The sequence below is a fragment of the Eutrigla gurnardus genome (assembly GCF_963514095.1).
Source record: "Eutrigla gurnardus genome assembly, chromosome: 8".
In the NCBI taxonomy this organism is placed as follows: Eukaryota; Metazoa; Chordata; class Actinopteri; order Perciformes; family Triglidae; genus Eutrigla; species Eutrigla gurnardus.
This window is the reverse complement of record NC_139922.1, coordinates 17,743,451-17,768,647: the sequence shown is the minus strand read 5'-3', so window position 1 is coordinate 17,768,647 and position 25,197 is coordinate 17,743,451. Positions and strand designations below refer to the sequence as shown.

The 25,197-nt window shown below is 42.0% G+C and overlaps 2 protein-coding genes across 4 annotated transcripts in view; both read left to right on the top strand.

Moving 5' to 3' along the window:
- Positions 1-16,869, top strand: part of mgll (monoglyceride lipase) — a 29,464-nt gene extending 12,595 nt beyond the window's left edge. For both annotated transcript variants that reach the window (XM_084015823.1, XM_084015822.1), the window contains 5 exons: positions 1,145-1,281; positions 7,204-7,314; positions 7,724-7,813; positions 11,225-11,440; positions 12,228-16,869. In XM_084015823.1, the coding sequence (XP_083871949.1) occupies positions 1,145-1,281; positions 7,204-7,314; positions 7,724-7,813; positions 11,225-11,440; positions 12,228-12,347 (674 nt within the window). In that variant the 3' untranslated portion in view covers positions 12,348-16,869. The remainder of the gene's footprint in view (positions 1-1,144; positions 1,282-7,203; positions 7,315-7,723; positions 7,814-11,224; positions 11,441-12,227) is intronic.
- A 3,769-nt stretch (positions 16,870-20,638) lies between these two features.
- prkar2aa (protein kinase, cAMP-dependent, regulatory, type II, alpha A) overlaps positions 20,639-25,197 on the top strand; it is a 39,196-nt gene continuing 34,637 nt past the window's right edge. Inside the window, exons 1-2 of one of the 2 annotated variants that reach the window (XM_084014456.1) lie at positions 20,639-21,299; positions 22,187-22,466. In XM_084014456.1, the coding sequence (XP_083870582.1) occupies positions 22,220-22,466 (247 nt within the window). In that variant the 5' untranslated portion in view covers positions 20,639-21,299; positions 22,187-22,219. Of the gene's footprint in view, positions 21,300-22,182; positions 22,467-25,197 lie in introns of both variants that reach the window. The other variant, XM_084014455.1, reaches the window with a different exon arrangement.

The following is a 25,197-nucleotide window of genomic DNA, read 5'->3' as shown; positions in this document are numbered from 1 at the left end:
CATCTTTGTCTCCTCTCGCCCCTCTTTAGTGGCGATATTGTAGGGTTGACTCTTGGTGCGTTCAGGAAATATTGAGATTATTTATAAGAAATAAGGCAAATAAAAAACAGCTCGAAAAATCATAAAACTTTACTGTAATGTAGCCTTCAAACAAAGCAAAGACAACACTTGTGCTATGTTGCAATATCTAAATATCTAAATATCACGATACCTTCATACTCCTAGACTCCTGCCTTCCCTCCATTTGTCTTTTCTCTTCACCAAATCGTGTCATCTTTTCTTCTCTTGCCATCCTGCTCTCTTCCTTCCCCCTCTTTTCATCCTCCATCTCACTCTTTCCTGTCCCTTTCTCCTCCTCTCTCCATCATCCAGGCCCACATGCCAACATCCTTTAGTTGATAAGGCACTTATTTCTGCTCTGAGGATCTCCGGCCAGCCACAGAGACTCACTTCTTTATTGGAAATCTGTACGTGACTGGTCGCTGCAGCTGATGGGACACATCTGTTATGCATCATCTGTTATTTCCCATTTTAATGTGTATCATGAATAATAACATCATTATGAGGAGAGTCTCTCATCTTTCAGCAATAAATCCTTCATCCGTCGGATAGAAATATACAGTTGATTAAGGAGAGCTATACTTCCACAACCTAATCATAACCGGGACCATTATTCAATGATGAATCACATTTAATAAATAATGAATTTACAAACAGAATATCAATGAATGGAGATGCAAATAATTGTGACATTATAAGAGCTTGTTTTGTAATACAGCCAAATACTGGAAATAATGACGAAGGTAAACATGTTTTTAAATCCATCTGGAGTTCAACTTGAGGGAAACCTTTCTGAGAAAGTGTCTCATCCGTCTCTTATATTCCAACTTGGGTATTTATGTATATGTGTGTCTGCTTTTTTGTTTAGTCATCGTGTTGCCTTTTTATTCTGTACCTCTCAGCAAAAAGTGTTGTATTATATGACATTAAACAATGATAGAAAAGCCATGAATTACTTTTCCCCTTTTGTCAAAAGATAGTTTTTCCTTTGGAGGAATGAAAAATGTATTTAAAATCTTCTTCTCCTCCTCCTCCTCCTCCTCCTCCTCCTCCTCCTCCTCCTCCTCCTCCTCCCCCTACACAGTGGGTCATGGTCAGACTGAAGGAGAGAGAATGAACATCAAAGACTTCCAGGTTTACATCCGAGACTCGCTCCAGCACGTGGACCTGATGAAGTCCCGCCACCCAGACCTGCCCATCTTCATCGTGGGTCACTCCATGGTAGGACACTTTTCATGCAACCTGTGCAGTTAATTCCATATTTCACTGTGTGTCAGCCTGTAGGTTGTGTGTTATGTTAAGCACATTGTAGTATTTCAAGTATTCATAGTAAAACTCTTGCTGTTGCCGAGGTTCTCTCTGTTTTGTTTGGCGTGAAATTACATAATATTGTTTCAGAGCTCCTGCACACACACACACACACACACACACACACACACACACAGCTGCGTGAAATAGACGTGCAATCCCTCTTCAATCACAGGAAATGAAAATTCCAGATCAGTGTTGAGAGGTTTCCTTTGACAGCCGGAGCCTTATAATGATGGAAATGGCACTCTTCTTTCAGTATGAAGTAGATTTACCTCCCAAAATAGTCAGCCATGACAAAAAAAGAGTGCATGGTGTTCTGCATGTAATTTGACAATAACAGGGTGTAACAGGAATGATACAGAACTGTGTAATGCATAGTAATAATGATTAATTAGGTTGTGCTTGGTCCGAGCAGCAGATACATAATGTTCTTCCATCTTCAACCTGTAATTCAGGGAAGGTTTGCTGTGTGGGCTCTTCTCACCCAACTTACCTTTGACACAGTGACACAGCTTGTGCACAGACTCATGCACCTGCTGAAAACCTCCAACAGAGCAGCTACAGGTTCAGTGACCTGCTCAAGGGCAAAGTCAGTGTATTTGTTGACACTTTCTCCAGCCATACCATGAATGTCCTGTCTATGTAATGTTCTACTGACCTTCTGTGTTGGTGACCGTCTTCACCTTTAACATCATTTTCAGGTTTCCAGTATTGAAATATGGTCAATACAGCTAATATTCTATACGTGAAAGCTTTCTTGTTTTATGACTCCGTTGGTTATTTTTCCGTGAATCAATTGATTATTTAGTGTAGTTTGACATTTCTGGAGCTCAATAACACTATCATGTACGCTGCATACACCAGCTGGTTTGCTTAGCTTAGCATAAAGAACAACTAGTCTGGTCCGAGATTCAAATTCTCCTACCAGCACCTCTAAAGCACATTTTAATTAGATTTTGAAACCTTTGCATAGTGCAAGGCTAGCTGCTTCCTCCAGTTTCCAGTGTTTATGCTAAGCTAAGCTAACAGGCTGCAGACTGTATACTTAATGTACAGACATAACGAGAGGTGCCAATCTTCTCATCTAATTTCCAAAAAAGCACAAATTTCTGAAAATGTCAAATTTTTGTTCTGACTCTTACAGTTTTGTACAGTGAACATTTTTTAACATAGAACATGCAAAAGATTTGCAAAAGCAACATTTAGTTAATATTTAAGATGTGCATCAAGAGTCTTTATTGTGACTTAATGAAAATCCGCAGACAAAAGGTCGAACCAGAATTCTCAATGACATTAACGCCTGCTCACCAAAGGCTTCAAGGCCGGAACATTTTTAACTGATGACATGATTCAGTTTTTCCCAGAGTTGCCTTCAACATCACTGATGCACTCAGTGAACTCTTAGTACAGCTACCACAAATGGTATTGATGAGTTATATAATAAATCATTACTGTCAGTATTTGTGGATCCGGCCAATTTATGCTCCCATGAACTCATCTGCAGTTTCTAGCCTTCCTGTATGAATCAGTATGTTTCAGATATTAAGCTTCTTCAGGGCAAACCGCGTTAGTGAGTAACCTCGTCCATTAGGGCATTATTTATAATGGTTTATTTATTAACTGTTCATAGCTCTTTAATGTATTACCCTCCATCACTTAATTAAAGATCAAGCCTTTGGGAAGGACTGTTGTTGAACTCGTTCTTGTTGAAATATTATAGTGGAAGAACCCTTTAATAATGACCCACTAACGCTTGTAGTTGCAGACCTGAGGGCTTATAAAGAGAAACGTCATGACTTTGTTGAATTAATGGCTTATTAGAAAGGGAGAAACGCCTGCAGGTGTTTAATGGACTGTGTGCATATGATGTGTGTTTGATATCACAGTGTTTTTTTCATGATGGAAACATCTTCTTTGTGGATTTTGACAATCCTATGTTCAACATTGTTTTTTTCGCTACCCAAATATTGTTTCCTGCTATGAAGCCATGTGTGTGTTTTTTTTAATTACATCCAGATAACAGCTTCCCATTGTGAGCGCCGTCACATTCAACGCCACCAGTTGGGCTTTTAAGACGCTATAAACATTTGCATTTGTGAGTGTGTATCGGCAATCCTTTTATGGCTCGTGCAGCAGGACTGTGTTTATATAAAGACTGATGCTGCGTTCAACACAACCCGAGGTTGCAAATAGTTTAGGGAGAATTAAACCGTGGGATCCCAGAAGCTTAGCGTCTGTAAATATGAAAGCAATCCATTTCTCCCCCTTGTTTTTTCTTTCCTTTCTTTTTTCTTTCCGTCCATCTCTCCATCATTTCACCAGATATTCATTCTGTGCCATCATGTAAGCCGCTCCACCGGTCCTTCCATCACCCTCTTTAATTTCCCGTCGTTTTTCTTTCATTTTTTTTTTTCTCATTCGACTTTTTCACCCCGCTTAATTTTTCTCCTCCTCTTTTCATACCCTCTGTTCCTTTTCATCTCCTCTCCTCTGAGACAAATACATCCTCGACCTTATGTTTGGGGAAACCCAACCCAAATCAAACGTTGTGTTGCCGTGTTATTTTTACAGGCCTCATTTCCCAGCTTCCCAGTGCTGTGACTCCTCCATCCTGTTTCTATTAGCGTGTTCCTCTGCTCCCCTGCTCGTGTGAATCTTTGTTTAACGGGCCGGGATGACACAAAAAACGACAAGACCGTGGAAACGCCACATGGGCTCTACAGTATGTGCGGAGAAGCTGCTCCAATGATAACATCCTGAGGGGGACAGTGTAGATTTAGTGGAGAAAGATTCTCCGATAAAGATATGAAACTGACTAAATAAATTACACATTTCTAACCACAGTGACTGTTTCACAGTTTTCTCCTCGTCTTATTTGTTTGAGCGGTGATTCAAGAACTGGAGCAGTTTGCTGGTGTTGTATCAGCTCATGGGAATGCTGACAAAATGCTTTCAGCTCTGGCTCCTTCTCACTCTTCCTCATCTTTCTTCTTCTCCATTAGTATTTCTGGCTGAAGCTGACGTGTCCTACTTCCTCAGTGCCAGAGTTTTATGTAACGGTTTTGTCATTGTTTAGGACCTTTCAGAGTGTTTTGTTCAGCTTGTCAACCCTCCATCTCTCTCCGTATCTCGGTCAGTCGCTTCTTACACTAAAACCGTATTTCATTTTATTGTTTTATATCGTGCGATTCTTTTGTGTGTAACCATGGCACCCGCCCACTTTGTCCCGTTTATCATTGTTTTCTTTTTACTGAGTAGTTTGATCTGGTTTGAGTTGAATCACTGGACTTTTTATTGATCTTTACTGCTGTTTGACAGAAAGGCTTCTTCCTTTCTGACTGTTATGGTTCAACTGATGACACGTAATGTCAGTATGCTCGCTGTACAGTCCATATAATGTCAGTATGTTAGGGATTCTTGACGGTTCAAGTCCACCCACTGTCAGCAGACATACAATACACGTATTCATCCCGTCCAGCAGAGTTCAGAGAGAGAACGGCCTCTAATCAGCTTCTTAAAGGGCCTCTCTGTTCCAATCCTCTCTCCATCTCAGCCTCTTCTCTTCCCCATTCTAACGTATCTCCCTCCATCAATACAACCTGGATGTACCATATGTGGTTTTTCGTGACCTAGAATCGTCATCTTGTTGCATGTAACCAGAATCAGATGTATTGAACCGATCAGCTTAAATCAAGTCCCCGTTCAGCATTTTAAGTGTGTGTGTGTGTGCATATGCAGTGAGTGAGTGTGCACTTGTGAGGTTTAGAAAGTGAGATTTTCTGGTGGGAAATGTTTGTAGTTTGGTGCCCTTTCTCCTGAAGTGAGCCTGCCAGCGGCCTGAAAGACGCGCACATAAACAACGTTAAAGCCAATTAGTTGAGAGAGAGAGAGATTAAGAGAGTGAGAGTGAGAGAGAGAGATTCACCAATGCAGGATCACTCGTGTGTGTGTGTGTGTGTGTGTGTGTGTGTGTGTGTGTTGTGTGTGTGTGTTGTGTGTGTGTGTTGTGTGTGTGTGTGTGTTGTGTGTGTGTGTGTGTGTGTCCCCGCACAGACACTTGCACTTGTTGCATACGAGCGGAGAAACCGTGACAAAGTGAACCGTGGCCAATGGATTTAAGTCTTGGCCCCCACAAAGCTGCTAATTATCATGGCCCTACATCCCGGGATTTAAATCACAATCATAAATGTCAGCATGGGTACCAAAGGTGCCGCTGTGCACTGCAGCTACACAGTGCACGTTGCGCCCCGAGGCCGTGGGTTCACAGACGCGTTTCTCTCCCAGTCTATGTAGAGCGACGGCAACAAAAGAGCGGGGTGGAAATTCACGCCCGTCCAAACAAAAGACTGATTGTCTGAAGTTCGTCTTGACCTCTGGAGAGTTTTCCCACTGCTCCCACATCAGAACCTCTCACCTACTTTGCCAAGATACTCCCCCGTTGTCTGTTACAGGAGCTCATCTCATTGAAGCGCGTGCTTTCGTCTTCTTTTTTAACACTTCAAGTTGCATTCATGTGCTTTTATCTTGCCCATCATTTATTTTCTTGGTAACTCTCCGTCATCAGTCTGCCTGATTGGAATGATTCATTCCTTTCCAGTGGTAACCTTTGAAGATCTTGAAAATCCCTCAAAAGGTCGGGCACTCCTCACGTTGATCTTCACCCTTTCATTGTCATATTTACTGCAGGGTATCCCGCAGCGCTTTCCTGTTAAGGCGGCCGCCTTAACAACAAAGGGCTGCCGCCTAAACTAACGTCTTCAAAAAATAAATAAATAAAAATCTATATACTAGCGATATTCGCCCTGTTAACAATATGTGTTTACAGTCTAAGTATACCATGAGAAAAAGTTTGCAGAAACCAGATGACATGAAGTTGTCAGCATGAGGTTGTTCATAGACGCCCGACTGAGTGCTCAATAGCATTAAAGTTACGATCTTACACGCACTGTATTGAAAGTAGAGGTAAGATCTTAAGCCCGAGCCCGAGCCCGAGCCCGACCCGAATTTCGGGTCGGGTCGGGTATAAAATGTCAATCATTACGTTCGGGTCGGGTCGGGCCGGGCTTCTCTCTCGCTGACTTTTTTTAAATTTATTTTTAATATATGTTTATAGAAATGTATAAACGATGTGTGGAGATTGTCTCTCTGCGCGCTCTCTCTCTCTGCGCGCTCTCTCTCTCTCCCTCTCCCCGTCTCTCTCTCTGCGCTCTCTCTCTCTCTCTCTCTCTCTCTCTCTCTCTCTCTCTCTCTCTCTCTCTCTTAAAGTGCCGCGCTAGATTCTTAAGGACGTACTCTGAGTCCTCACAAATAAAATATGAAATTTCGGGTTTGGTTCGGGCTCGGGCCTGCAAATCAAGTTAATTGCTCGGGTTCGGGCCGGGTCGGGCTTTAATCCCGCGGGCCTGGGTCGGGTCGGGCTGGATTTTTTAGGCCCGATCTTACCTCTAATTGAAAGTCGCTACACTGTTTGTAGCACATGGCACGGATTGCATAGAAGCACATACATTTTTGTATTTATTGGTATAAATATACTGCTACAGGAAATACCAGTTCTCAGGTTTTATGTGTATTAATAATGTGGTGGGTTTTGTAGAGCTGCCTCTGTGCTGGAACCACGTCTTTTGTGTTCATTGTTGGTTTAAAAAAAACAACCCACCTGGTTCATCTGCACTTCACCTCTGACTCAATCCTCAACTGAAATCCATTTACAAAGAAACGTCACACTTTTAAAAACAAATATTCAGTGGATTCAAACAGCTTAAAATCTTTATTTGTCAGATAAAAGTTAATTAACAAAATACTGTATATATTCGGTGCTTTTTGCCTACTCAGGGCGGTGCTATCTCCATCCTGACGGCCTGTGAGAGGCCCGGGGACTTTGCCGGAGTGGTTCTGATCGCTCCGATGGTCCAGATGAACCCAGACTCGGCCACACCGTTCAAGGTACAATCGCTCGTTCTCTCCGCTGCTCCTCACCTTTGCTCATTCTTTTCCTCCGCTGTTTCCTTCATCTTCCTCAAGCCCTGCTGAGACTGATGACTTTAATACTGACACCTTTGTTTTGTGTATTTCAAAGGCAAGAATCAGTGTAATTTCCACTTGAGCATATTAGCTTTCTCACAGATCTCACTGTTGTGCAATTATCAAGGCCACAATCTTGAGAAGAGACACTTTTTTCTTACTGACATGAACAGTACAATCACACTGCAAACAGGTGAATTACACAGTGCATACTCAAAATATTCCTGACCATCTCTCTTTGTAACATTAGTCAGATGGCGAGAACAAAAGTGTGGATGTGTGAAAGTGAACTGAAATGCTCGGCGTGTTTTGTTCTGTTGTGTCTTTGCAGGTTTTTCTGGCGAAGGTCCTCAACCACATGGTACCCAGCCTCACTCTGGGCTCCATTGACTCTAAATGGATCTCACGGGACCAGAAGCAGGTGAGAGACGCATGTTGGTGTCTGTAGGTGGGAGCGCTGTGTTGTAATCTGTGATTGAAACATCAGGTAAAGGTGTCAAAGAAAATACAATTAAGCAGGTGTTAGGGACCAAGCAGGCACAGGAACCTTTTTCAAAAAGAGTATTTGGAGGGATATGGGTGTTAGAGCCAGAATCGATCTTATTTCTGAAGATAATTTCCCTTCTTCCTGCTCTCTCTGTCTTTATGGTTTATAGATTAGGTGTACAGTTATATACATATCTATTTTTTTTATAAAGAAGTATTTTATGGAAGTAATTTATTCCCTCATTCTGGGAAAGATGAACCGGTGCGGGCGGAGTTGTGATTTTTGTTTCGGTTTTTTTTTAACAAAAAATATTGAAAAACATAAATTAATGGTCACCTCTTTGGCCAAAGCAGGAAGCAACAGATACTGAATCAAATACAAATTAATAAACTGATGGACAGAACAAGGTAAACTAAATGCGTGCGCTTCAGTTAGAGTACAAAGTAACGTCCAATGTAAGAATAAATACAATCCTAAAGCCAACAAACTGTGTTTGTGCTTTGAGAGCAACGAGAAAGAAAGAGACTGAAAAGAAAGTGGGAGTGTTTGAAACCTGAAGTCTGTATGTCTGATGAACATTTCCTAATAGGGTCTGTCAACATGTGGCTGTGGGTTCGGCCATCACAGGAGGTCTCATGGGGGACATTTCAGGTTTATGTGTACGTGTTTGAAGTCATGCAACACCTTCAGCTGACAGTCTCAGGGGGGAAGCCCACCGCACAACACGTAATTAGAACTGCAGCAGTCAGTCTAGTCTTGCCAAGTGTGTGTGTGTGTGTGTGTGTGTGTGTGTGTGTGTGTGTGTGTGTGTGTGTGTGTGTGTGTGTGTGTGTGTGTGTGTGTGTTCTGTGTCTTCAGGACAAGAGGAGGGGGGACAACATTTTATTGTATTTGATAGTGTTTGTTCTACAATTTAATCCTGACTAGTCATTCCTCTTCAAGATATCTTTAATTCCCCTCGGATTGTAATATCTATATTGTTCTTTTTAGATATCTTATACTAAGTTTTAACTAGTCAAAAATGATGTTGTCGATATCTCGAATGGGAATACATTTTTATTGGCTGACATGACTGCCTAGTCATAATGATGTAGGAGATAAATGATCAGACTAGTAAAAACTGAATTACAGATGAGTTGTAAATCTGTTGAATAAAAAATGGAGTACAACTATGACGAGTTAAAATTATTACCTCAAGTCAAATGAGTTAATAAATGTTAAAACGGCACACCTCTGTGTTTGTGTGCTTTTTGCTCTGTTATGGTTGTGTGTGTGTGTCAAACCAAAGCCGCAACTTTTACAGTCTGTAGTTACAACATCCTGCTATTTCATCTTCCTACAGTCTGTTGGAGCCGCCATGACCCATTGAAAGAAGGAAAAATACCTTTTAAAGTGTTTCTTCCTCATGAGATAGTTAAAAATAGTTAGTTAGCAGAAAAAGATGTGACAAAGGTCAAATCTGGTCAAAGTAAAACCAGCTCCAACCTGGACCAACAGTTAAATGCTGCCAATGCATCTTTGCATCAGTGTTAAAAATGAAATCATGTGTCAGTCACAGGGGACACTTTTACTTTCAATGCTTTGAAGTACAACTTCCTCATACTACTTCTGTATAATGAACTAGCATGAAGTAGCATTTTAAGATGATTTGTATTGTGATTTCTTCCTTTTTGTGATGTATTATCTTAGTTTAAAAGGAAATCTTGCACCATTAAGATGTGTTTCTAGGCGTCACTGACAACAGGTCATGTTGTGTCACATCTCAGCTTACAGTCATTCATTATTCAAAGCAGAGGGTCATGTGACCTGAGAGAAGCTGCTCCTGTTAAAGGAAAACACCACCGCATTTCCATACTGAACTATGTTCTGCCCTGATCTTAGACGAGGTGATACATACCTCCCTCTCCTCTGTGCGTACACTCAATGGCTCTTGCGCGCACTCCATGCAGCGCTAATTTGCTAGCATGTAGCTTGTCCCAGTATATTCCTTAGGATCCAAAGGGGGGTGAAGTTAGAAGCGACCAAGTACTTCCACGTTGTCCCTATTTAAATACGGTTACGTGAGTAGTTACACGACCCAAGTTTGGTTACACAAAATGAAACATGCCAATTTTTCTAAGCGGATAACAAGGATAACTATATAATGTATGGCGGAATAACAACTGGAAGCACTTCGACGTCGGTGCAGTAATATCATCACTCAAAACATGACGGGACTATATACCTTCTGCTTGTTTCCACAACCCTGTACGATGCACGTTATAACCATGATGTTTGATTGTTCACAAACTATCTTACTACAACCTGATGCTTCCTCAGCTGTGCACAAACTACTACAGGTAGTGCAGGCGACGGCGTGCAGGTCACGTAGGTTCTATTGACGGAAGTAAGAGGGGGAGCGGAGTGATGATATTACTGCGCCGACGTCGAAGTGCTTCCAGTTGTTATTCCGCCATACTATATAGTTATCCTTGTTATCCGCTTAGAAAAATTGGCATGTTTCATTTTGTGTAACCAAACTTGGGTCGTGTAACTACTCACGTAACCGTATTTAAATAGGGACAACGTGGAAGTGCTTGGTCGCTTCTAACTTCACCCCCCTTTGGATCCTAAGGACAAGCTACATGCTAGCAAATTAGCGCTGCGCGGAGTGCGCACAAGAGCCATTGAGTGCACGCGCAGAGGAGAGGGAGGTATGTATCACCTCGTCTAAGATCAGAGCAGAACATAGTTCAGTATGGAAATGCGGTGGTGTTTTCCTTTAAGAGTGGGCCCTCAGCTGTGTTCACATATAAGATGAATAGAAGTGTGTGTGTGTGTGTGTGTGTGTGTGTGTGTGTGTGTGTGTGTGTGTGTGTGTGTGTGTCTGTGTGTGTCTGTGTGTGTGTGTGTGTGTGTGTGTGTGTGTGTGTGTGTGTGTGTGTGTGTGTGTGTGTCTGTGTGTGTGTGTGTGTGTGTGTGTGTGTGTGTGTGTGTGTGTGTGTGTGTGTGTGTGACTTATGGGACCATGTATGGAACTTGAAAGTATTCTTGTTTAATATAAGCAAAACAGGGTGTGTCCTCTGCTATTCAGCTCTGATTTAAACTATTTTCTGTGTTTCTTGGTCTAACATCCATTTATTTATCACCCTTACTCCAATTTGACAACTTTCATGGTTTTCCCAGGAGTCTTCTCATTGTCCTGTTTTCTTTCACGAAGGCACTTATTCTCTTGTTTTTAGAAAAAACCTTGAACTACTGCTTTCTAAATGTCCAACAAAATGTTATGACAAAATGTAGTTTCCTGGGAGATAAATTACATATTTAATCCCCCTTTGCCCTCCTACCTTCCGTCTGTCCTGCCAGGTGGAGGCGTATGTTGCTGATGAGCTGAACTTTCACGGCGGCATGCGGGTGTCCTTCGGCATGCAGCTGATGGGGGTGGCGGCGCGCATCGAGAGGGAGATCCCGTCCATCAGCTGGCCCTTCCTGCTCCTACACGGCGACGACGACAAGCTCTGCGACATCAGAGGCTCCAAGATGATGTACGAGAAGGCTCCGAGCTCGGACAAGAAACTCAAGGTGGGGATCGTCCGTTCACAGTAAATGTAATGTGAACGATTTAGGATTTTTTAAATGACACTTATGGGAAGTTGCTACTGTTAGGGAAAAAAAAGTTGATGTTTAAAGCAGTGTAAATATGTTAACTGTTGCTTTTGATACATTAACACAGGTTAAAGGTCAGTGCTTAAAATAAGCTGTTTTGGCAGTCAAATATACTGTTTATTTGGATATGTAAGTGTGAAATGATGGAAGTGCGTTATTGAATGAGACCTTTCAGCTCTACCCTTTACTCACACACACCTAGCTGACTCCAGCAGGGTGCATTCACTGACCTCTATATAGATACTTCAGAAAGATGTGTATCCATGAAGTAGACGGTTCACATGGTTTATCATGTGGTTGATACAGCTGGGAAAATAAAAGTGAAATGAAAAGGGAGAAGTGAGAGTCCCTGCTGACGTATCTTTATTAATGTTATCGTTGTGGGGTTCATGAGATGCAGGGAATTGCTTTAAGATTCTTCTTAACAAATGTCTAAACGGATAATGTCAGGAAATGTGTTTATCACAGAAAACCATCTCTTTAGTTTCTTTCAGCTAATAAATAGATGCCAAGAAGCTAAGTTTAGCTTTGCATGATGAATCCGTCTCGACTGACTGAAACTGGACTGCAGTTAATTTGAAACACTCATTTTATTTTGTGTTCTCCATAAAGCTTGGATTTCAAATAAGCCTTTTGAGCTCATATAAAGAAAATAGCTTCCTTGTTGTTCTCTCTGACTCTGTCTTCCGTCGTTCCTTTACAGGTGTATGAGGAAGCCTACCACGCCCTTCACCACGAACTCCCAGAGGTGGCCGAGTCGGTGCTGAAGGAGGTGATCAGCTGGATCACAGAGCGCCTTCCCGCTCCGACATCGACCTCCTAGAATCCCCACCTTGACGACCTGGTCAGCGCTCCAAGGCAACTGCCAACCTCGTTACAGTATACTACTACAGTCTCTGGTCCGGGGAATGCATTTGGGCATACAGACTTATATTTTCAGTACAAAAGGTCTACTGACTTTATCCTCTGGGGGCTTATCTACTGTACAAAACAAAATGCATCCACCTCAACCCAAGTAACACTGATTTAAATGGGATGATGGGGTCAGAAACAAGTTCCTATTGTAGGTCATTTCCCCTGCAAAACATACGATCTGGGACGTGTCTTGTGTTTCGCTCAGTGGGCTTATATGGTTGCCATTTGATCATCTCCTCACTGAGGTGCAGCTCACGTTTAAGAGATGAAAAATGCCTTTTTAACCCTTTTTAGATCAAATCCCCAGTCATATTGTGTGACTTTTTAACAGTATATGATGAGAAAATGACCCCAAGATAATACATTTCTTTGTATTTTTATAGCAAAATCCACTATTTTTTTCTTTCTGGAAAACAAAATATGACTCGTGCTTACATCAGGTAGTAGCAACCAATATCAACCAATAATATCCTGACATCCATCCATCCATCCATCTGTGACCTAAGGGTCGGGAGCTAATCTTTGCAACGATTAAATCAAATTCCTCATAACGTTACGTCGCGCCTGCTGAAGTTTAAGTTATAGTATGCTGGGATTTGGAGATCTTTCTTAGAAGTAATGATGAGCGATGTCCTCACACTGCTTCGCTGTCTTCACAGTGTCGGCAGATGTGTAATTGGTTTTACAAATGACCTCAATACTACTTTGGACACTCGGACACTTACACTGTAAGCCCTGGTGAATGTGTATATATAACAGATCCTCTCTTCTCCTGACTTCCTATACATGTCTCTTTTCTTTGGCCCAAAGACAGACGTGTAGTGCTGATACATTACATACGAAGATGGGAGTAATCCCTCTAAATACTGAGACCTAGGGTCTTATTTTAAATCCAGTTCTATTCATTTGGCTTGTTAATTTATAAATTGACTGAATTATGCAATGGATCCTGGCAAAACGTTTCAAGTCTTGTATAATTTTGACCTCCAATGAAGTGATATTTGAAGTATTTTCTTAATATAGGATCACTCCCTGACCACCTCCAGTTATTGAGTTAATGTGAGATGTATGGATGGATGGATGGATGATGGATGGATTAAATGTTCCCAAAGTATAAACCCCGCCACTTCTCAAAGGGTTGCAGTATTTGAAGTCAGCATAGCAATAATGTTGCAGGAGTCTATATTTTGGTAGCTGTTAATTCTAAGCTAAACAGACGCACACTGAGCTCACCATTTTATATTCTCAGACCGTGATTATAGCAGGCAATGCTTTTTAGAGTTTTAAAGGTTTTCTAAGTGTGTGTCCCCTCCCCCAACAGCAAAGGGACTCAATCTTTTTTTTTAGCAGTGCAGACACACAACAAGCGACTTCAGACGTTTTGCATGTCGTATAGAAAACACATCTCGCGTGCAGCGCTCGTCCCGCTGGCTTTTCCAGCCATTTCTCTTCATCACACAGAGTTCAAAGGGACTCATGCAGAGAGTATAGGGGAACGCAGTGCGGTATCCACGGTGACCATTACTCACGTGTAACCACGGCAGCGAGCCATCCGCAAGGTGGAATTTTCCTCCCCCCCCCATTTTACATGTGCAGTAACCACTGTGATCACCACAAGGCCGATAGAATGAGGAAACTGTTGGCTTCACGCCTGCTCCGTCTCCTTTTCTTTATACTACTTCCTCACTCGGTCTCTTCTTGTGTCACTCCCTATCTCACCCTGTGTCACGCTGTTTTTCATAGTTGCTGTGGTGACCAGCACTCTTTGTTCTGTCCATCACAGAGTCCCTTGTTCTGCTGCTAATTCAAACATCCTGTACTATCAGCCACCCACTCTGTCCCTAGTGGTCAATTATCAGAACAGCAACAGGTTACTGTTTCCATTGGCTTCTTTTCCTTTGGCCAGAGAACATTTGTTCAGGGAACGAGTTACTTAACGTGCTCTCTGCTAAACCCACTTAATTACTTCAGGGACGCAAATACTTGCGTATATGCGTTGCAAACTGTTCTCATGTCTTTGTATTGAACCACTGAGTTGCATTGGAAAAAGAGAGATTGATGAATTGAGATCAGCAGGAAAAGTGAGGCGAGGCGAGCTTTAATGATTTTATTTATATATAGTTCAGGATGCAAGGGTGCAGATTGATTGAGATGGAATGTGTTCATCGGTCCCAGCGGGAGTCAGATCCTCATATCGCATCACTTCAAACCTACTCCTGGTCGGGCTGCAGCACACGCAAAGGCTGCACAGTCCCATTTCTATTGCGACAAATAGCACCACTCCTGCACAAAAGGGTTCCGACTTGTGTACGTAACAGTAAATGTACAAGGCTCTACCTGTCACACTGCACATTACTGCTGTCGTTAGCTATGGGGGCGGAGAAGAGATGGAGATGGAGTGAGAGGACGAGAGGGGGAAACTGTCAGTAACCATGGCAGCACTCTTTATCCAGTGAAAGCACCCCGGTGGAAATGTGTATTTGTTAATGGTGCAGGATATGAATAAGACGTTGCTGTGCTTTCAGAGCCGGTTGTCCATTTTGCTACTCTGAGGATTTTCCTTTTGTGTGAGCGTTTAGATAAGAGAGCATACAATTAGCGTCACACTAGCTTGGAGTGAATAACAAGATCCGTGAGCGCTCGCTGAATTCAAATCTGGCTGGCCTGCTGCTCGTACTGAAAACACACTTACACATTTACATTTTTTTTTTTTTTTTGCAAAGAATGATTTCTTTGGAATTTTGAGGCCAAATTGTTTCTTTTTTTTTCCAAAGGAGTTTGTGTATTTTTGTCCCCATCTATCCCGAGTTGATTAAAAATTGGTGGGCGAAGCTCAATTAATGAAATGAAGGAGGAATCCACCTTTTTCCACGATTCATTTTGTTCCTAGTCATTCCTTAAAGGCGTGTAATCACACAAGCCTTGTACTGTAAGCCTCCCCTGAAACCCTTTTTTCTACTGACGTCCACTTATACAAGCATGAACTGAATGCAGGTTTGCCATACCGAGAGAAAGCCATGTGTAGATACATTGCTCTCTTAATATATTATAATCCACTCGACTGTTAATATCGTGTTGACTTGGGACAGAACTTCTATGTTAAGTAAGGAAGAGAAAACAACAAAGGCAGGAAACGTCTGAATCTAATTGGGCTGCAGCTCTTCTAACAAACTGTACTTAAGTTGGCCTCCCGGAATTGTGAATGGGGCCATTGTTTTTATTTCCTTTTTTTATCACGACTTTAAGACTGTTTCTGAGAAAAGAGCTGTTATATATGATGAAGGACTATGATGCACAGAACCAGTCTTTTCTGTATAATGTTATGAGATTAAAGTGCCCTGGAGAGATTCAGTGCAGCGTTTGCATGAATGACGTTTAGCGTCGGTGCTCAAGTGGACAGCAAGGATTGAAGAGGTCTTCTCCAAAATGCTGCAAATGCATGAAGAAAAAAAAGGTTCTACCTTAAGTTCATCATCATGTCTTTAAAACACAGATGATAAAGGTGGTGACCATCTTTTTCTCCCCTGAGAACTTAAGTCTTTGAATAGATTTAATTGAAAATGCAGATGCCATTTTGAAGTGGTTGCAGTTGTACTTTGGAAGAAAACCCTCCTTCAAATCTTGCTGATTTTTTTTTTTTTAATCAACAACACTGATTGCTTATTTCTATGGGTCAGACTGCTTGATTGCTGAACATGATTGTAATACACTGTATAATAGCAAAGCATTGCTAACAATACTTGATGGAAGTACAACAATCAAGACCCCTGATGTATTTTACAAATCTCTTATTTATCTTGTCTAGAGTATTTATAGGAATTAATTATATGCATAGGCTACTATATATTGATTACACATCATGACAAGGCACTTTTTATACCATAAACCAGTCACATGCCATTTTTACTGTTGATGCTCGGATACATGAAGCTTTTGAGATGGAAACTGTTTGAGGTTGTATGTATGTACAGTCGGCAATCCCAAAAATGTATGACAATGATTCTGATATGATTTTGCATCGAGAGTATTTTACTACTGTGTGTGTGTTTAAGTCCACGTTGTGTCTTTGTGCAGTTTGTCACATGACTATAAATGTACAAACTAACTGATATTAAAGTATTTTTGTTTTGTAACAGGATCTTAACAACAGGGTGTCATTGCTACAGGTTTGGGAAAATCTTGTACTTTTTCTTCTTCAGGAATTTCACTTTTTAATCCTGAGGTATCTTCTCTTAAATAAATGAAATGGACACGAGCGAGAGAATCAACGTAGCTCTCTGAATCAAAAAAACAACTTCTGTTACATCTCAGACAGTTTAGTCAAGATATGTTTGAGGACTAAGTTGCAGGTATCAGGTTTGCTTCCAACAGCAGCATGTTTCTGGTGAAAAATATAAGCATTCCACAAAATTAAAAGATTTTTATGGGAATATGTATTGTGCGTCTATTTCTGGATTGTGGTCTAGTGTTTATTTGTGCCTTATTACGAAGACGTTTGTGTATCTCAGCTCCGTTTCTCTCTCACTCTGGTTTTCTGGTTGTCACATCTGTTTCTCTTTCAGTAATTGTGTCTGCTTGTCTGCCTCCTGTCTGTCTATTTATTTCTATTTACCAACATGTCGGTCTGAATTTCTGTCCAGTCAGTGTCTGAATCCTTCAGTAGAGACCGAGACACGGCTCACAAATACCTCCCCGGCTCATTTAAACACCTGTTTTGTTTTAGACACCCTTCAAGACACCCTCATTGTGAAGAAACACTTTACATTAAAGATGAGGCATTTGCACTTTCTATAATAACAAACTCATCTGTGTTTTCCCTCCATGGCGTCCGACTGAAAACAGGAAGTTCTGTCCATCGCATGATTATAACACAAGGACAACCAGATGTGTTTTTTCTGGATTCCATTAAGACCGCCCTTTATTTAATGATTTCAGTCTTCCTCCATGGTGTTATTTGTGCATGTTGAGATACCGGGAGGCATTTATAAAAATGACAAAGCATGTCACACAATAATAATGTACAAACAATTACTTCTGGCTATAGTTACTTGTACTGGTAAAGACCTATATTTCCAGGAAGAGCAATGCCCATCCCATTGAGATATACAATATATATGTGATAGAGAAAAGACTATGCTATGTTTTTTTCATTAGATAACTGACACAAAGTATGAACTCAATTGGAGTCTGTAGTTTAAATATTCTATTTGACTCAATTTGAAAAGCCCAGTGCTGAACTCAACTATCAACTTATTATTTTTGTATATCAGAGCTTTAATCGTTTATATGCTGCCAAACTCTACTATCTCCATGTGCAGGTACACACACACACACACACACACACACACACACACACACACACACACACACACACGCACACACACAGCTAGATAAGACTGACTGCTGCAATTATGTATTGTACACTGGTGTTGCAACCATGTATGCATCTTTTTTTTAAGATGAATTGTCAAATAAACAAAATAAAAACGAACTTATTACCAACGTAATTAACTATAACTCCATATATTAAACATTATCAGATGAAATCCTACAATTTTCACTGATGCGTTGTATGATTTCATAATAGTTTCAGCATTTCGACAATTTAATTCAAATGTGGTAACATATTGTATAGAAAATATGACTGTTTGACTGTAGAGCCCGACTTGCCCCAGCTTCTCCTCATAATGGGTTCAGTGTGAAGGTAAACGTTTTTCATAGTGCAGTTTATCATTGAGGAACTTTTCTTACTGGGATACTTTGTAGGACCAATGATTCGATGAAAGACCAGCTATTTACCTCCCTCTGCAGGTTACATGACGTCTGGAAATACATTTTCATGCTGTAGCGTGAAGTGTGACACAGGTCCGTGTATCTGTCCTTTACTTTCTGAGGTGTTTCACAAGCGAACCTCAAGAATGATCCAAGATGACGTTACCCAACTGGTTCTAATAGCTTCAGCAGCTGGTTATTACGTTGATTTTTTGTTTAAAGCACATATCAGCCAGTAGGTGGCGGTATTGCATCACAAAATCCACTGAAGTCATCCTTGGTTATATGAATGTAGTGTTTCAACTGTGTTTCCAGAGCAGTGCACACATGCATGAATGAACCAAGGATTTGACTGAAAATGTAACGTACCGATATTTCTATTCAATCTCAGACCATGGACTTTACCTGACCAAACGCTGACGTCCTAGTGTGATAACATCTTACTACATTAGCCCTGATTTTGACATATCAAACCCATGTAATTGTGTCTTTTGTGGTGTTTTCCTCAATCAGTGACACTCGGTCTGAAGAGTCATAACTTTCAGTTATAATCTCCAGGAATTTGACTGTAGTTTCAGAATTATTGAGTCGTTCTCTTCATAGATCACTCGATGAGGCAGAGCCAGGATGAAATGCAACAAGGTGCACAAGCCAGGAGACCCGAATCACTGCAAGCATATGGTATTCCTCATCACTCATCACTGTTTTCTCTTAGTGAATCTCTCCTCTCTCATCCTCCTCCCTGTCGTATATTCTCATATCAACACTTGATAACGACTAAAGAGAACAATAGCTGTACGTCAGCAGTCCAAGATGCATATGTTTGTAGAGGATAGAACACACACACATTTTCACACACAGCACATGCCATCTTTTTCGCCTTATCTCAGTCGCCCTTGCTTTTTTTTCTCTGCCCCATTTTCTCTCTCCTCCCCCTCCCTCTGTAGGCTAGCAGCTCTCCTTGAGACATTTTTGGAGTTTGCTCGAAATCACATTAGCAGCAACTCCCAAAGGATGGCAAGACCAGAGTATACCGACTGTACACGTGAATATTCATCTGTCACTTTCAGTAGAGGTTGTGCTGCCTGTGGGTCCAGGGGAAATTCTTCCACAGAAAAATGGACTCCTGTGGGAGATACGCTGGCATGGATCATACGGCGGTGATTAGTGGTGAACAGTAAGATTCACAAGCTAATTGATCTCAGCAATCATCTGCCCATGTGAGAAATGTCGTACTGATGATGTGATTTATTTTGAGACAGTTTTGAATCGGTTGCATACCCTGCATAAGCATCTTTAAGCAAGAAATCAATTTTTAAGAATGTGTTATTCCCAAAGTTTGTTCTCCCAGCAGAGGGAGCATGGAGGTCTGTTTTTCCCCTCTGTGTTTGTTGAAAACAAAGATCTAAGCCAATCAGAAACTGGTTCGAGGAATTAAATCCGGCTCGCTGTGGCCATGGCAACGGCTTTACCTCTGTGACAGCTGAGGAATGGAAATGGAAGAGAGGAGATGCTACATGGACTGTGGTGGCGCTCGGAAAAACCCCCCAGAAGAGGTATACCTGACCTGTAGATCCCTGCTCAGTGACCCTGCCCCACTTTGACTGGCACATTTCTCCAGAGGAAAACTGATTGTAGACCAAACAAGCATAAGAAGATAGAAGGGGGAAACAAGAATCATCAGTGATAATGCACTGAAGCGTTGTATACAAAAATAGAAAGAAAAACAGGACTGATGGATTTTCTCAGATGCAATTTAGATTTAGAGGGTTACATGGAGATTTGATATATGCATTCAGAGGATAAGAGCAGCGTGTGTTGTCTTATCGGAACAGAAGAAAAGGATGATAAACAGATGGTTGGAGAAGGGAATGAGTGAAGGATGAGGGAAAGGAAGGGGCCTGGGACAGCTGCATGAAGGTATCTGATGGACATGCCTCTGTTATTTGGTCAAACCACACTTAACAAAACAACACTTGTGTTGAATCGATGGGTTCCTCAGGTGAAAGTGCAACAAAGTTGAGTATTTCACTTCTAGTCAGTTATGTAGGACTGCATGTAAATGCGAGTATTCATACCAGAGGACATCTTGGGACATACATTAAAAAAGGCAAAACAAATCGTCTCACAACCTTTACAGATCCAGGCATTGCTGGGTGGAATTTGATATATTTTTCTAATCTAATATTTCGACAGATCTCCACCAAATTGCCAAGACCTTTTTTTGTGGGTGTGGTCATATTCTCAGTGTACAAATATGGTTTTGTCCTTAATCCCGCCTCTACTTACACGACTGTACCCATTTGACTGGGGTACTCCAAACGTCCATTCTGATTGGCCCTGCGTTCTGTCAATCAATGTCAAACGCTTTCTGCTCGTGCAGTAGCCACGCCTCCTCACGCTCGCTCGCGGCAGCGGTTCATTCTTGCGTGTAGAGAGTGCCTCACCGGGAGGGAGGAAACTTGTGTGCAGTTAATTTTTTAAGGGTTCTTCTCTTTTTGTTGTTATCCGCGACACTGCCGGAATAGCGTTACAAAACAACTCCGTTTTTTGTCGGTACTTCGGGTTGTATCTAGCGGCGGTGAAGCGCAACGCTGTGAAGACTGAGCTGAGGATTTGTCACCAGGCTGCAGCAGCTGACGTATCGCTACTTGTTTCTCGAGGAAGAGTGGAGTCGCTAGGCAGTTGCCGAAGGAAAACCGGCAGATGCCTACAAGTAGTTAGCAACCCGGCCAGTTAGCCTGCCAGCTAGCCAGCTCTCCCTGCTGCTCACGGCAAGTCCCACCCTCACCAAGTGCGTGGACGTCGTAAGAGGCTGCAGCGGTGAAGTGCTTTTTTTTCCTCCTCTCAACTTAGCCAGCATCGCTGTGCAGCTGGCTGGCGAGCTAAAATAGCCCTATAAACGTTAGCTACGCGAGGGCAACCTGACATAGTTGGCTGTAACGTTGGATACGTGTCTTTTGTGGAGGGATACGGTCGCTACACTGGCAAAGAGACTGGCTAAAAAGAAGAGACGAAATAAGAGAGAACAAGGAAGACACCGAGAAGGAGGGGACTGGCTAGTTTAGCCGGGGAGACAGAATCTCGCGTAAGTGACACACAGTTGGGGGCGTTAAAATTGCTTACCAACCGGCTTACCGGTCGTGTACAACTTGCTGTGCTTGCACGACAACGTTTATCCAGCCTCTTATCTGTGGCTTAGCTCATACAGCTAGTGCGCCATACTCACAGCGTAAGCTAACGGTACAGGTTTCCTTGAAGGTGGTACACTAGCTAGCAAGACAGCTAATGCTTGATGGGTTGAAAGTGAGACTGCGCTCGAATCGCAGCTCCTCTACGGTTGCTGCAGTCATTGATCGATAGCTAAGTCGCATAGGTAAGTCCCGTTAAGTCTATCTGTGGACCGAGCAGGGCTGTAAACCAGTTGTCACGAGTATAAGCTAATTAGCTGCTTTGCTAGCTAGTTCCAGCCGGCCACCTACCCAAGTTGACACTTGAGTTTCAGGCAATCCAAGTTAGTAGCTAATGTGGCTGAAACCCAGCGAATATCACTGGTTATCTGTCGGGGGCAAATGTTAGGCTCATATCTGTTTGCTGCAGCTGTGGGGCCACTGCGTGTTCCTGGGCTCAACCCTAGATAAAGTGGCCGCTGAGTGACAATGTCACAGCAACACTTAATGTACGTCATCACACTACCTGTAGTGGCAGTGCAGTATGTGTTTAGTTGTCAAACTTGATGGTTATTCCTCCAGTTGCCCAGGCCCTGTTCCCAGTCTTTCCAGTTGCCATACAGAGCTGTCATCAGCCACTTTACATTCACAGGCCACACAGGGCACACAGTGTACTGGCATAAAAGTCAAAGTCAGCTGTTCATTCGTTAGCCGTCCTTAACCACATTACAGCCCAGTACTCAAACAGAAGAATTACTTTGTACCAAAACAAATTCTGACTCACATTCTCTCCCTCTGTAGATAGATAGCAAACACTGCCACTGAGCCACACACAGCCATGAGTATTGAGATACCCGTGGGGTTGACAGAACTGCTGCAGGGCTACACCGTGGAGGTGCTGCGACAAAGGCCATCAGACCTGGTGGATTTTGCAGTACAGTACTTCACCCGTTTGCGGGACACGAGAAGCCAGGATGGGGCCAGCGCCAGTGGCAAGACGGGGAAGGGAGTGATGTTTGATGGGGAGCCAATGCAAACAGAGTCCAACGGAGATGATGACGAAGATGACGATTCTGACTTTGAGCGTAAGTTGATGCTTTGTTGTTATGATTGTCACCTGTTGCATTTTTATATCTGTGTGAGTGAAATGCAATAGAACGAAAGAGTGCGTGTTTGTGTTAATGGAGTTGAACCGTGAAAGTGAGGGTGAGGCATGAGTTCTTGTCACTGTTCTAGTCGGAATCCATCCATCTATCTATCTCATCTCCTGAGACTGACAGACAGTTCAGCAACAGGTCGCGTCTCCCACTGAACGAATCTAAGTCTTCTCTATTCTCATTATCTACCTGGCTGACATCTAAAATAGTACTTTATATCTTTTGATTTCAACCATAAAGTTTCAAGGCTCATAAATGGTCTCATTTCATTTATGTAGCTTTCCCATCAAATCGTTATAAAAGGAAATCTGTGAAAAAATGTGAATTTGCAGTGCAACTCACGGGATAATTATTCCCAGAGTACACAGACTTTCATGAAAGCTTTCCTCTTTCCACTTGAGTTGAAAGGTCTTTCTAGAAAGCATTGGAATATAACAAGAGGCAACATGGAGTTTAACTTACAAGGGAGTTTTTTAGAAAACGGAATATTCTTGAATGTTTAAATTAATATTGTATATTCTTATCATTACCACTTTGAAATTTTAATGTGACAAGTTGATACTTTGAAACTGAGTAGGCCCACATGGCCTACAACTTAACAATCAAAGTAGAGTTGAAATGTAAGTCACTAAATACACAGGATCATTTCATGATAAAATATGTATGCCTTTTCTTAGCAACACTATTCACATTTGAATTTAGGAGTTCATGAACTGATCAACCTTTGCCTCGTGGCTCTAACTATCAAGGTCCCACACAGTACGTTACTTTCAACAGAAGCGATGCCATGCCTCTTTCGCACAACTCCCCTGTGTTTGTCAGACTGGCAGAAGATGTAAGGTGCTCCATAGCTCAGCTCTCCTCTGTACTGCTGTGTGCAGTGTGGCCTAGATCATATCGGTGTGCTGTGAAGCCAGGGGCTCTTGCCTTGTGAATGGGGCTTCTGCTTTCTCAATGAATTTGTCTGTGAACCTATCGTAGTTGTATCTTCTAAGTTTTCACTGACGTGCAAGTAGCCTATGACAGAATATCACAAAGCGTTAAGCCTGATGCGTTCCTCTTGAGCTGACAGCTGCCGACGTACATGTGGTTCCCTTCATATTACAGTTGTGGGTCCACATTTGTCACGCATACACATTTCCCGATCCACACTCCATTCCAGTTAGTAGTGGTAATGCACCATAACGTAGTTCATCAGTAGTTCAACGCCATTCGACTGTCTTTGTGTTCCTTTTAAAGACAAATTATATAAATATTGGCAACAGTGGATCTCTTCTCGCAACCTTTCTTCAAAACAGTCATTTACTTTGTGATCTTATTCTTGGCAAACCAGCGAGAGGTGCATACGCCACCAACCGGACTGGAGTGTGGAGCGAAACTGGAGCATTATCCGTTGGCGTACTTGCTACAGTCTATAGCGTCACATATTTTGGGCTTCATGCAGACCCAAATATTTCCTGCAACTTGGGTAGTTTTTTTTTGGTTTAAGCTTGAGTTCTAGTTTTACTCTGTTGCATTTATAGGTTAACCATATTTATCATGCCCCATATGCAAATGTTCATATCTGCAGAAAGCAATATTGGCCAACCTTGGAGATTGGTACGAGCTGGCTCGAGGTAAAAGGGGATTACAGTTTCTGTTTCTGCACTCGCACAAGTGGAGTTTGGCCGCTGTGAAACATCTGTGACCTCAGCTGAGGAAGCGGTGTGTGTGTGTGTGTCTGTGTGTGTGAGCGTGCACATGTTGTGTCAGTGTGTGTCTGTGAGTGCATGTATACATGCGTGTTGATGTGTATGAAGGCCAACCGATGTGTTGCGACTTGATTTGATTCAAATTACAGCCTTGTGATGCCATGAAGCATTTCTTCCTTATATATTTTGATTAGTTATTAGTTGCTGAGCATTTTCCACACATCTTCCACGGTGGCAGTAAAGGACAGGTAGCTGGCAGTGTTGTGCCCCAGGGACAACATTTTTGCCTGGATGCTGTGGGTCACACACATGATCTCCATGACAGTAGATTATCTAGCCAGAACTTTGTACGCCACCCCCAGGGGACATTACATTTCTGATGGGAACAACACAGGCCTTTATAATGCAAGACATCATGTGCTCTTTCCGGCCACTGTTGTAGCCCGGGTGTTACTAGTTAGACAACACATGCTCCAAAATAGTTTGGTCTCGTGCAAATACACCAAACAGCATTTTAAACTCCACACATCCAACATGTCCACACACAATAAATCATTAAAGTCACAATAATGCTAGAACACAAATACCTCTATGCAACTAAAAGCAAGCATCAGTAATACAGTTTTATAGGTGACTGACAGCTTTAAGATGCTGACTATATCATTATAACTTCCCTGGTTGTTTAAAATAAAAACACACTATACTATATATTATTTACATGTTTTATCCAAATTCTAGCGCCGAGATTGAGCAAATACTCCACAGCCTGACTTTGACACACTCATTTAAAGGTTAGGAAAACGTTGAGAGAGTGTGGCTCATGAACACATAATGCTGCTTTTATCAGGTGATGGGTGATCGAGTAGAAGTCGGCCAGTGATTCATGAGATTTCACCCCTTAATTAAAAAATATGGCCATTGTGAAATAGTGTATTGAGCTGTATTGGACCTATGATGAGGGAAACCTA